This window comes from Saccostrea cucullata, unplaced genomic scaffold (assembly GCF_032062105.1).
Source record: "Saccostrea cucullata isolate Sc308-1 unplaced genomic scaffold, CSIRO_AGI_Scuc_v1 ctg2339, whole genome shotgun sequence".
Classification (NCBI taxonomy): Eukaryota; Metazoa; Mollusca; class Bivalvia; order Ostreida; family Ostreidae; genus Saccostrea; species Saccostrea cuccullata.
This window is the reverse complement of record NW_026920897.1, coordinates 1-12,437: the sequence shown is the minus strand read 5'-3', so window position 1 is coordinate 12,437 and position 12,437 is coordinate 1. Positions and strand designations below refer to the sequence as shown.

General features: G+C 34.2%; 1 protein-coding gene across 1 annotated transcript; it reads left to right on the top strand.

Moving 5' to 3' along the window:
- Positions 1 to 433: 433 nt before the first annotated feature.
- Positions 434 to 3,714, top strand: LOC134258612 (ankyrin-2-like; the record flags this gene model as incomplete). The annotated part of the gene is made up of 2 exons (XM_062741162.1): positions 434 to 479; positions 874 to 3,714. Coding segments are annotated over exons 1-2 (2,887 nt in total), but the record flags the coding sequence as incomplete, so codon positions are not given.
- Positions 3,715 to 12,437: the final 8,723 nt, after the last annotated feature.

Here is a 12,437-nt window from a genome sequence, read left to right as displayed (position 1 = left end):
GAGAGAGAGAGAGAGAGAGAGAGAGAGAGCGTTTTAAAGCTTAGTATTTTAAATTCGGATTAGGCATTTGTTAATGTTAATAAAAATATTTGAAAAAAGGTATAACGTTCAAGATCTAGTGCAAGCAATAAATTTTTTTCTAATTATAAAATTATTTTGACAATATTCTCAAAATTATTTTTGCTCATAATCAAATCTATAAGACGTCATGAATGTCTAATTATGACGTCATCATTGATGTACGTAAGCATGAATGCAGAGAGCGTAATTTTAAATTTTATATGAAATAACACATTTTAAATATCAATTTAAGGTATTCTATTACAAAATTATTGACAAACAAGGGATTATATAATTATCAAGAATAAATCTAATATACTAATAACTTATTTAAGATATTTACGCATATGATGAACTTATTATTTCTATTAAAATGGAGGACCGTGCTTCAATTTCTGAAAGCTTAACATTCATAAAATGTAAAACTCATATTGGCCACACGCAAGTACCTCTAAGATCTTTTGCATAAAGGTGTATGTGTATATATGCAATATTTTTATGCATGCAAAGTTTGGAAGGAATACTTGAGTGTGGCCACATTCAAATTACGAAATAACTGCCGTAAAATCGGCGTTTTTATGCAGTTTTATGCAATTTTTAACTTCATTGGTACATTTGTTGCTGCGCATGTGCTAAAGACGGTGACTTTTGTGCCAAAAAATTATATGTAGTGTAACATGACATTGTACTCTACAAAATAACATTTGATAGGCTTTGTGATTTCAAACTTAAATTTTGTCTCAAAATAAAGGCAGATATGGGTAGTTCGTGGCTTTACCTGTTTTACATGTTTTTTTGAATTCATTGTTTCAGATGGTAATAAGAAACATCCGCTCAGCAACCGAGATCCAACAAGAAAAAATAGTTCAGATAATGAAATTATTAAACTTTTAGAAAAGTCAAAAGAAAAGGATGGTAAACCGAATGTATCGTTACATTATATAGAGGAAGAACCAAGAGACATTTCAGAACAGTCAAGGGCCAGAAAAATGAACAGTTTTTATGAAAGTAAAGTGAAAACTGGAGGCCTTCACATTGCCTGTAAATCGGGGGAGAAACACATGTGCAAATATCTCATTAATCGCTATCCAGCCATGCTTTTTCAGGTAGATAATGATGGATGGAATGCAGCATTATGTGCAGCACAAGGAGGAAATGTTGAAATCTTAGAACTTCTGGCAGAAAATGGCGTCGACTTGAAATATAAGAACAGAATTGACAGTGATATTTTTCACATTGCTTGTATGAATTCTCGATTGGAAATGTGCCAACATATCATCCAACATTATCCAGAAATGCTGAAACAGTTGAATGCCAAAGGATGGAATGCTGCATTTTGCGCCGCACACGCAGGAAATATTCAAATTTTACAACTTCTGGCAGAAAAAGGCGTCGACATGACACATAAAAACAAGAATGGCAGTAATATCCTTAACGTTGCTTGTAGCAATTCTAAATTAAAAATGTGCCAACATATAATTCAATATTATCCAAATATGCTCAAGCAGGAAGATGATGAAGGATGGAATGCCGCATTGTATGCCGCACAGGGAGGGAACATTGAAATTCTACAACTTCTTGGAGGAAAAGGCGTCGACATGACGCATAAAAACAAGTATGGCAGTAACATTCTCCACATTGCTTGTAGCAATTGTAAATTAGAAATATGCCAACATACCATCCAACATTATCCAGATATGCTTCATCAGGTTGATTATAATGGATGGAATGCTGCATTGTACGCTGCACAAGGCGGAAATGTTGAAATTCTAAAACTTCTTACAGAAAAAGGCGTCGACATAACATGTAAAAACAAAAATAACGTTAATATTCTTCACCTTGCTTGTAGCAATTCTAAATTAGAAATGTGCCAACATATCATTCAGCATTACCCAGATATACTTAAACAAGAGGATTATGAAGGATGGAATGCTGCATCGTACGCTACCGTAAGTGGAAACGTTATTATTCTAGAAATTCTCGCAGAAAAAGGTGTTAACATAAAACAAAAAAACAAACGTGGCAGAAATATTCTTCATATTGCTTGTGTTAATTCTCGATTAGAAATGTGCCAACATATCATAAAACATTATCCAAATATGCTTAAGCAAGTAGATTATGAAGGATGGAATGCTGCATTATGCGCTGCACAAGGAGAAAGAGTTGAAATTCTAGAACTTTTGGAAGAAAAGGGTGTCGACATGACACATAAAAACAAGTTTGACAATAATATTCTTTACATTGCTTGTGTGAATTCTACATTGGAGGTGTGCAGATATATCATTAAATATCATCCAGATATGCTTTATCAGGTAGATTGTGCGGGATGGAATTCTGCAATGTGCACCGCTTTTGGTGGAAATGTTGAAATTCTAGAACTTCTGGCAGAAAAAGGAGTCACCATAAAACATAAAAACAAAGTAGATGGTAATCTTTTTCACGTTGCTTGCATGAATTCTAACTTAGAAATGTGCAAACATATTACCCAATATTATCCAGACATGCTTCAGCAGATGAATACTGCGGGATGGAATGCTGCATTTTCAGCTGCACGAGGAGGGAATATTGAAATCCTAGAACTTCTGGAAGAAAAAGGCGTAGACATAACACATAACAACAAGCTTGGCAGTAATATTCTTCACATTGCCTGTGCTGGTGCTAAATCAGAAATGTGCCAACATATCATCAAACATTATCCAGATATGCTTCAGCAAGTAAATAATAGAGGATGGAATGCTGCATTATTTGCTGCACAAGGAGGAAATGTAGAAATTCTAGAACTTCTGGCAGAAAATGGCGTCGACATGACACATAAAACCAAATTTGGCGTTAATATTCTTCAGGTTGCTTGTAGCTATTCTAAAATAAAAATGTGCCAACATATCATTCAACATTATCCAGATTTGCTGAAGGAGGTACATACGGAGGGATCGAATGCTATAATATGCGCTGCAATAGGAGGAAATGTTGAAATTTTAAGAATTCTCGCAGAAAAAGGCGTCGACACGACACATAAGAACAAAGTGGGTAGTAATATTCTTCACGTTGCCTGTCTCTATTCTAAATTAGAAATGTGCCAATATATCATCCAGCATTATCCAGAAATGCTTAAGCAGATAAATGATGAAGGATGGAATGCTACATTATGCGCCGCACAGGGAGGGAATGTCGAAATTCTTGACTTTCTAGCAGAAAATGTCGTCGACACGACACATAAAAACAAGTATCGCAGTAACATTCTTCACATTGCTTGTAGCAATTCTAAATCAGAAATGTGTCAACATATCATCCAACATTATCCAGATATGCTTAAGCAGATAAATGCTCAAGGATGGAATGCTGCAATATTCGCTGCATTTGGGGGAAATGTTAAAATCCTTCAACTTCTGGCAAAAAAGGGCGTCAGTATGACACATAAAAGCAGGCTAGGTGAAAATATTCTTCACATTGCCTGTAAGCATTCTCATATAGAAATGTGTAAACATATCATCCATTATTACCCAGACATGCTTAATCAGGTAGATTACAATGGATGGAATGTCGCATTATGCGCTGCACAAGGAGGAAATGTTGAAATCTTAGAACTTCTGGCAGAAAAAGGCGTCGACATGACACATAAAAACAAGGATGGTTGTAATATTCTTCACATTGCTTGTATGAATTCTAATTTCGAATTGTGCCAGCATATCCTCCATCATTTTCCAGATTTGCTTACAAACATAGTTGGTTTTTGGATGAAATTTCGTTACATTCACCACAGTAGCTTAAAATGTTAAAATTTCTTGCAGAAAAATTCAGCTTGTAATTTTCCAGCAATCGAAGCAGCGATATTTTTTTCACATTGGTCGCTTGTATGATTCATGTATTCAAATAGTATCAATAAATCATCATACAAACATACAATCATTATCTAAACATCTGTTAACATGAAATGCACTTTACATTGAAACTGGATGGGAACCATTACTTGAAAGAAGGAAAAAGACTAGACTAACTACAATGTATAGAATTGAAAAAACCAAGTTCCTGAATGTCTCACTGATATAATCCCAAACTTACGATGTAATTCATCAAGTTACAGTACGAGAAACTCGGAGAACTATAACATACCCAAATGCAGATTGCAAGCTTACAAATCAACTTTCGTTCCCCTTGTTATTGAAGAATGGAACTCATTACCTCTTAATGTAAGGAATTCTCCCTCGTTATCTATTTTTAGAAAGTCTATTTCTTACAGTAAACTAATGCTACCCTCTTACTTCAGTTATGGAACTCAACGCTTAAGTATAATACACACGAGGCTTAGACATAAATATGTGCTTAATAGCGATCTTTTTCGATGTAATGTAATCTTGAGTCCACTATGTTCTTGTGGAAGAGTGGAGGATACTCATCATTATTTCTTCTCATGCAAAAATATACAGAGGCCAGGAATGAATTTTTTGACAAATTTTTGCGAATGGGTAAATTACACACTGTCGATACTCACACTTTACTCTGGGGAGACAAATCGTTAAATGATTTTGAATGAATACCTATTTTCTATTGTACAAACTTTTATTAAAAAGTCAAGACGATTTGGTTGATACAATAATTATTACTAAGTGTAAATCTTATACAGCATGTCTATTACATATGAAATGAATTCTATTGAATGTGTTTTACTCAAATTATTATATATCAATATTATATTATTATTATTGTTATTTCATTTTAAGCTGAAACCCATGTATGTAAATATGTTTGGTATAATGTATATGTAGGGAAAGGGCGTAATAAGTTTTTAGAACTTTTGCCCAATCCCAATTGTAAAGTATAAGCAATAAAATATGTTCAAATCAAATCAACAGGGGAAGATTGAAATAAATAAAGGATGTTCAATATTTTGTAGTTGAATATTATATTTTTTCAGGGTTGGGACAGGAATCTTTTTTTTTTCTTTTTTTTTTATTTTTCATGAGTGCTTAGCACATATATTCTTTAACAACACTCTCTGTTATTGGTAAGAAGATCGAGAGTATTACATATGCTCGTCGGATTTATAGGAAATTAAACTTTTGTATTAAGTTGATCAACAAAAAACCGCTAAAAGACCATAAATTTGTTAAGAACTTTTAACTTTCTAAGATAAAGAAACAAAAAATAAGGTACTCATTGAATAAAACTTACTAGAATAAACTACTTTCTAAACATGTTTTTAGGCGTTGAATGATAAATAGTGTGACAGTTTATTTTGTCGTACTGTACATGTTGTCGTTGGTGACATAATATCTAACTACTGGAATTATTATCCTTTGAAATTTTTTTTTTGAAAATTTCAGACAAACCTTGTACTTTTTATGCACATAACTGTACTAAGCTCTGTGCATTATAGTACAACATTGTACAGAAACACAGCATTTTACAGCACCTCCCTATACTTCACAGTTCACTTCCTGTATAAGAAGTCCATCAGGCGGGACGAAAAATTGTGCCCCGTGTCAAGGATGACAACCCCTTTGGCACGTAAAAGATTGTTTCTCTGGAGTTTAAAAAAGAGTATGCTCACTGGGGGCCGCCAGTGAAACAAAAATCTTTCAAAAACCGATTATGTAAAACTGATGTTCCGCCGAAACGTAGTTGAAAGATTGCCGACTCGGCGGTGAAGCAATATATATTCAATCAATCCTCTAAAAAATACATGTAGGAACTGCCTAATAAAGGTTTGCTTTTGCTGAGTTTACTGATTATACCGAAAAAGAAAATTATTAACAATCCTTTGGCCTTTTAAATCTTACCTCATGACCAGTGATATCGGACATTCTTTTTTAACCCCTTGCGAGCAATTGTAAATACTCGGTCAATTCGGTGAACAATAATTTCTCTTAGAAGATGGCCGTGTTGTTACGAATGCTTTGCGAGGGGATTTCAGAGTAGGAACCTTTTTGGTTTTTATGGTGATCGGTCTGTCCCTGGTCAAGGATCCATTCAAATACCAATTTCCAGTGATTAAAGCATGATAATGTTGATGATGTAGAAAAAAAAGGTGAAATGATGTCGTTGAATATACTCCTTGAAAATTTAGTTCTTATTTAATTATTTCAATATACATGTACATTTAGATGATAATTTTTTCAACAACCTTAAAATTTTTACTATTTTACAATGTATACGATCATAAAAATGCTAATATTTGGAGAAATATATATTAAAAAACTTTAAAATACGTGTATATATAGAATTTTTTCCTAAAATACAAAAGGTTGATTTAGTCATCACGTTGCACGTTCCAATTATCAATGACGTTATGTGACGTTATTCAACATTTTACAGTGTTATCCTGTTAGCATTGCATTGTTTTCATTTGGAGTTTTAATTAGAATTTATAAGGTATGTAATAAAATATTTGGTATCAAATGTTCAGAAAGCTCTTTCTAGCTCTTTCAGAAACGGTGAAAAACCGATTTTCGTAAATTTGGTCACGAGGGTCCCTTTTCGCTTGATGCAACTGAATTGAAACAAATGAGTTTGCGTCAAGTAAAAAGGGACCTTCGTGACGTAAACGTAATTACGTTACAATAGCGTTACACATGTGACAAAATATTTAATATATATAAGTATATTTTCTGTAAAACGAATAGAACATACTCATATTTTTATATTTAAAACTTATACCTGTAAATAAACCCACGTATAAAAAAGTCCTTTATAAATCACTGTTTTTTCCAAGAAATTTTGTAGTAATTGTTTTCAGGTGATCGAAACTCTTGCAAACTTTTGAGCTAGAAACAACGACACAAAACTTACAATTATAGGGAATTCCCCAATTTTTCGTGACAACATCATGATGATGAATACACGTAATTCATAAATATAATAACTGCTTAGTTTAGAATGATATCACAATCTTTAAGACGTGCTACAAATGTTATTAAAGGAACGTTTAGTGTTAAAAATTCAAAAAAGCGAAAAATCAAGCGATCACCATTGGAAATTAGACAAGATTTTTATGCAATGAAATCTTGGTCCAGTGTTATGCGTTCAGAGGCGGATCCAGAAATTTTGAAAAGGGGATGGGACCAGTTTGAGGTCAGGGTAGGGGCCCACATCAACACCAAAAAAAAAAAACTTGATTTATCAATCATTATTCAGAAAAAAAGGGGATGGTCCCCTCCGCTCTAAATCCGCTACTGGCGTTAAAACAACTCTGTCAGCGATGCAGTATAGAAATTAATTCTCCGAGTAACTTTTTTCAGTCATCTGTTTAGATTCTACTTTTGTTTGTGATTGTTGAGGATCTTACTTCACTTTAGGCCGCCACAGTTAATCAGCTTTATGCGAGATTATTAACTTCATCAATTACTGCGACTCGTTTTATTCTTTCAACATAAAGTATTTATCCTGGACTCGTTGTAGTAAGGACAAGAGAAAAAATAATGTGTATCTTCTACCTTACCACAGGATGAATAATGGGCTAGATATTGTTTTATCTTATACGTGTTGGTGATACAGGCCGTTGGAAAAACTTATGCTTTATCAACGGGTAGATGCTTTATCAATAGCACTTCCGGGTGTGACACGATCCCTCGCTTCAAAATTTAATTTGAAACTTTTATTTGTGATACCTATTATAACCCTAATAAAATGAATGATAAAGAGCGATAATATCGTTAAAAGCAAGATAAATACTCGTATATGTCAAGGAAGTGTCTTTTTTATCAAGGAACCTGTAATAGCTACTTGAAGACAGATCTATGTTAACGTACACCCCCTTTTAAATCGTTTTCGGAGAAAGTAAAGCCTAGCAGTTAAGTTGTTGTTATAAGATTCCTTTAACATGTTTAATTATGCTTTCTTATGTTATTGTACTACGTATGCCTACCTAGTAATGTAGGTATAACTTACTACGGATCAACAATGAATCTGTAAGTAGACCCCTAGCCTAGCCTAACACGTTTTGTACTGCCATCGTCCAAAGAGTTTATTTTCAGTCAGAAGTTCGTTTGATGTAAGCTCCAGTAATTGTCACATAATGTTTTCAAAGACGCAGATCGGAAAAAATTCTAAATTTTGAACACGATCTACTTTCTTTCGAGGGATGTCAACATAAACGGTGCTACGTCATCCAGTTATACGTCATCACTTTGAATCAGCAATCATTCATATAATTTTGCAGGGGAAGTCTCAAAGTTTTGTTGAAACGAAAGTCGTATGAGATAAATAGAACATGATAATTGTGTGATTTGATATTGGCTCTATCCAACGAGTTGAGATGGTGTATATATTTGCAAAGCTCTATATATCTATGAATATCAAGGTCTAGCACGAAGTTGTGCCGAAGCTTAGTATGCAGTATATTGTTGCATCTTTTCCCAAAATCAAAATAAGGCCGGCCATCTGCTATTTTTTGTTTAGTTTTACTTTTAAAAGCAGACAAATAGCTCCAAAGTCTGGTATTTAGCGACGAAGAATTCCACTCATTTATAAAAGATCGTAGAAATGGTAATTTGTAAGTTTGCCATTTACATACAGGTTTACTAAAATTTTGTGATTTTCTTTGATTTTTCCGGTACACATTCCCTAACGAGATCTAGATATTTGGTTGAAGAATTTTCGGTAGCTTTGTAAATGAATGAGTATTACAAATAAGATTTTCCCAGTTAACATTTTTAAATAGATTATTGAGTTTTTCTATATATGCATTTTTATAATCCCATATTTTCCTAATCAGTGTTAACGGAAATAAAAGCAATCTGATTAAAATAGGATCCTTTGACCCGCTCACCAAGATCGCTACACGAGGCTTTATAGTCAAAGGATCTGATTTTATTCAGTTTTGAATAAAACAAAATATAAAGACAGACATGCCATTTATGGATGTCACATTAAAATCCCCATATTATAATTTTGTTACAGTATTTTAATTTTATGTAAATATCCCTTGTGGAACCCCTTTATATTTAGACATGTTTTCACTGTATATACCTTTAAACCCGCCAGTCCGTGCAAGATAGTTTGGACACGGCAGTCCAGAGAGGAGGACGTCTTTACCCCTCTCACGTATAACCTTGATTTGAATATCCAGCATTTATATTTTGTATGCACTGAGTAAAACTTGCAGGGCTTGCTCTGGCTTTCCATTCTTATTAAAAAGAACACTATGGTCCAGCTTTTCTGAGGTAAGGTCGTTTAATTTTCATTTTAGTTATTTACAGTGTAAAGTATCATTCATTTGTCCTAAAACATTAAGTAACCGTACTTCTCATCATTTTTAGCATGTATGTTTCGTTTAATTTGACTATTTAAAAGTACGGTATACAATTCCTGTCATAATAGTTTGTCCTTAAAGTAGCAATTCGTAATTTTGCATCTGTGTAGAAGTTGTACGTATAATTTTAACTTCTCGTGAGTGTATGTAATTGAGTCATATCTAAGACGTGTTCATTATGATCATAAGTAAAGTATTTTTGTGTAAAGCCACTAGAGCTTGTAAGTAAAACTTGTGTGTATATGTTGGAGCAGGTTCCAGCCATACGTCAAAGTGGGTGTACGACAGTGATATTGCCCAGTGTACCCTTGGAGTGTAGTATATAGGCCGCCACCCTTGGAACCTATAGTCCATTCTCCAGCCTGTGAGGTGGAAAGCAAGAGGCGCAACTGGACACAAGTACAACAGCAGCAATCACAATGACTTTGTACATGTTTATCATGAATTATTAGATATGTAAGTAGTAAGAAAGAAACAATAGTTTGAGTTATATTTTAAATTTGTAAAAAGGTAAATCCACTCGACTATTTGTGACAATGGATAGATACATTATCTTAGAAGAGATTGGCTTAAAAATGAGATTTAAATGTGTTTTTCTCTGAAATCGTAAGTGACAGCAAAACTTCATTTAATTTAGACTTTGCTCCTTTGTATTATTATTATTTGAGATTAAAACTATAGTACACAAACAAGTAACTGTGATATGTATAGGACTAAGTTGCTTTGTATGTCTGTTGTTAAAAAGTCTAGGATTGAAAATAAAAATATTTATTATAATGTATCAATTTCTATTTTACCCCTTAGCGTTTATAATTAAATGAAAGAGAGAGAGAGAGAGAGAGAGAGAGAGAGAGAGAGAGAAAGAGAGAGAGAGAGAGAGAGAGAGAGAGAGAGAGAGAGAGAGAGCCATAGTGCTCGTCAATACATTTTTACGAGTTGATGGTATTGAGGGACATTTCAAAAGTTCTGGCAACTGTTTAAAAAAAGATTAACCGTTTTACGGAAATTATTAAGTTTGACATCATTAGAAAGATCAGAAAAAATACACATAATGTGACGTCACTTTATAATTTTTATGACGTAATACATGTAACTCCGAAAATGACAACTGAATACGGAATGTTAAGCATACTGTAAAGTCGCGTTTTTATCCACATGAGTTGATCGTAAAAGTTCTGTCAACAGTGTTTTCAATAAGAGCCGGCAACCGGCAAAATTAACCGCCTGTACGAGAAATTTTGCCGGCTATGAAATTTCCGTCATAAGAATTTTGCCGGTGCTGATACGTGAAATCATTACCGCAACTATTTCCATGATCTAGAGTAGCTTCCCTTGAGTGCGCTCTTTTTTCAAGGAAGTTTGATTAGATCGATAGTGTCATGTAATGGCGTCGCGGACAACGAATATTTGAGCGAAGTCGTGGAGAAACGTGCTGCTGCTGTAACACATGCGTTTGAGATCACATGCGTTAAGAGGCATAAAAAATGGTCCCTTCCGAAAAGATTTGTTTGTGTTTTATAATTTTCTATTGAAAATTGATTGTGCGGCAGCCTCAATATTAAGTGAGGGGTTCCCCGGTGATTAAGACCTTACGAAAAAATGTATGAATTCTTACAGGATTTCCACAAAATCTCATATGTTAAGCCAAGACGTAATCATTACGAATAAAAGTCTTAATATTTTAATCTTGACTCAGACGCAGAAATTCTTACAAAATTTCCTCAAACTGAAAACGTGAAATTTCATTCTCATTTATTCGTGCAAGATCTCTTGAAATACAGGAAAAGTATATTATTTTCACATTTGGAAAGGTTTTAATGTACTAGTATTTTGTATCAAATTCCATTTTCTTAATATTTTTGTTCTGACAATCTGTACAAAATCGTCAAGATTATTTTATGAAAAGTCTCAATATTGCAGAATTTTTTCCATTTTGGGGGGTACTGTTCATCACCAAAGTGTTTTAAAAATCTTAAATTTTTAACTTAATAATCTTTTTTTTTGAATTTTGAATAAAAGTCCTGACCAATTTATGTGAAAAGGACTAAATATGTAGAATTTCCAGTATAATGTTTTACCTAGAATTTCATACATGTTGTCTATATGTTTTTATAGACACTTAGTTTCAGAAGAAAAAAATTTAGTCTTTCATAAATCTGTCAAACAAATCTGTGAAAAGGTAAAAATTTGTTCTCTAGTTGGCTTTTTTAGGTAAAATTTGATAATTGATAGTGACAGGAATGTGAAAAAATGGTACTTTTTTCATGGCCTTATAGGTAAGAAAAATGAGTCCAAAATGCTGATTTTCGTTTTCGGCCGGGGGGCTTCGCCCCCCTGGGCCCCCTACCAGGGCTCTGCCCTGGACCCGCTGGGGGCCTAAGGCGGCCCCCAGACCCCTCGCCGAAACTGGTTTCCTGCTATTCCATCTATTTTTCCTTCTATTGAAAATCTTATTGAAACCACTGGTCAAAGGCTTATTTAAAAAAAAATATTTCAAAGAAAATTTTAATTTGCAAAGAGGTAGAGTAGGACTATGACACTGTTTATCAGCAATTTCATTATTCATTGTTTGGTTTGTTTACGAGCACAGTTTATGTCCGGTTATGCTATCATAGACATTCATTTAAGTTTTTTTTTTTACATGATACGGCTCAATTTTCGGTCTTTTATTTAGTTCTCCATTGTTTGAAATAAAACATGTTCTGTATTAAACTGAAGTATATTAATGCAGTTTTCATCAAATGTATTTTGAGTGAAAAGAGTCTCACCGTTTACGAATAAAATGTACTAAATCTTGTCCCTGACTTGATTCTGTGCGTATTTTTCCATATAAATTCAACTTCGGCGCCCTAAAACTCACCACTGCTTTTGACTTTTGAATCCAAAAAAAATGAATATGAGCCTTCATCGATCCCACAAATCTGGTTAAAACACCTGACGAATTTATGCCATTGAATTTTGTGAAAACACGCGCGCGCGCGCGCGCGCGCGCGCGCGCGCGCGCGCGCGCGCGCGCACAGACACACGCACACACGCGCGCGCGCGCGCGCACACACACACACACACACACGCGCACACACACACACACACACACACACACACACACACACACACACACGCGCGCGCGCGC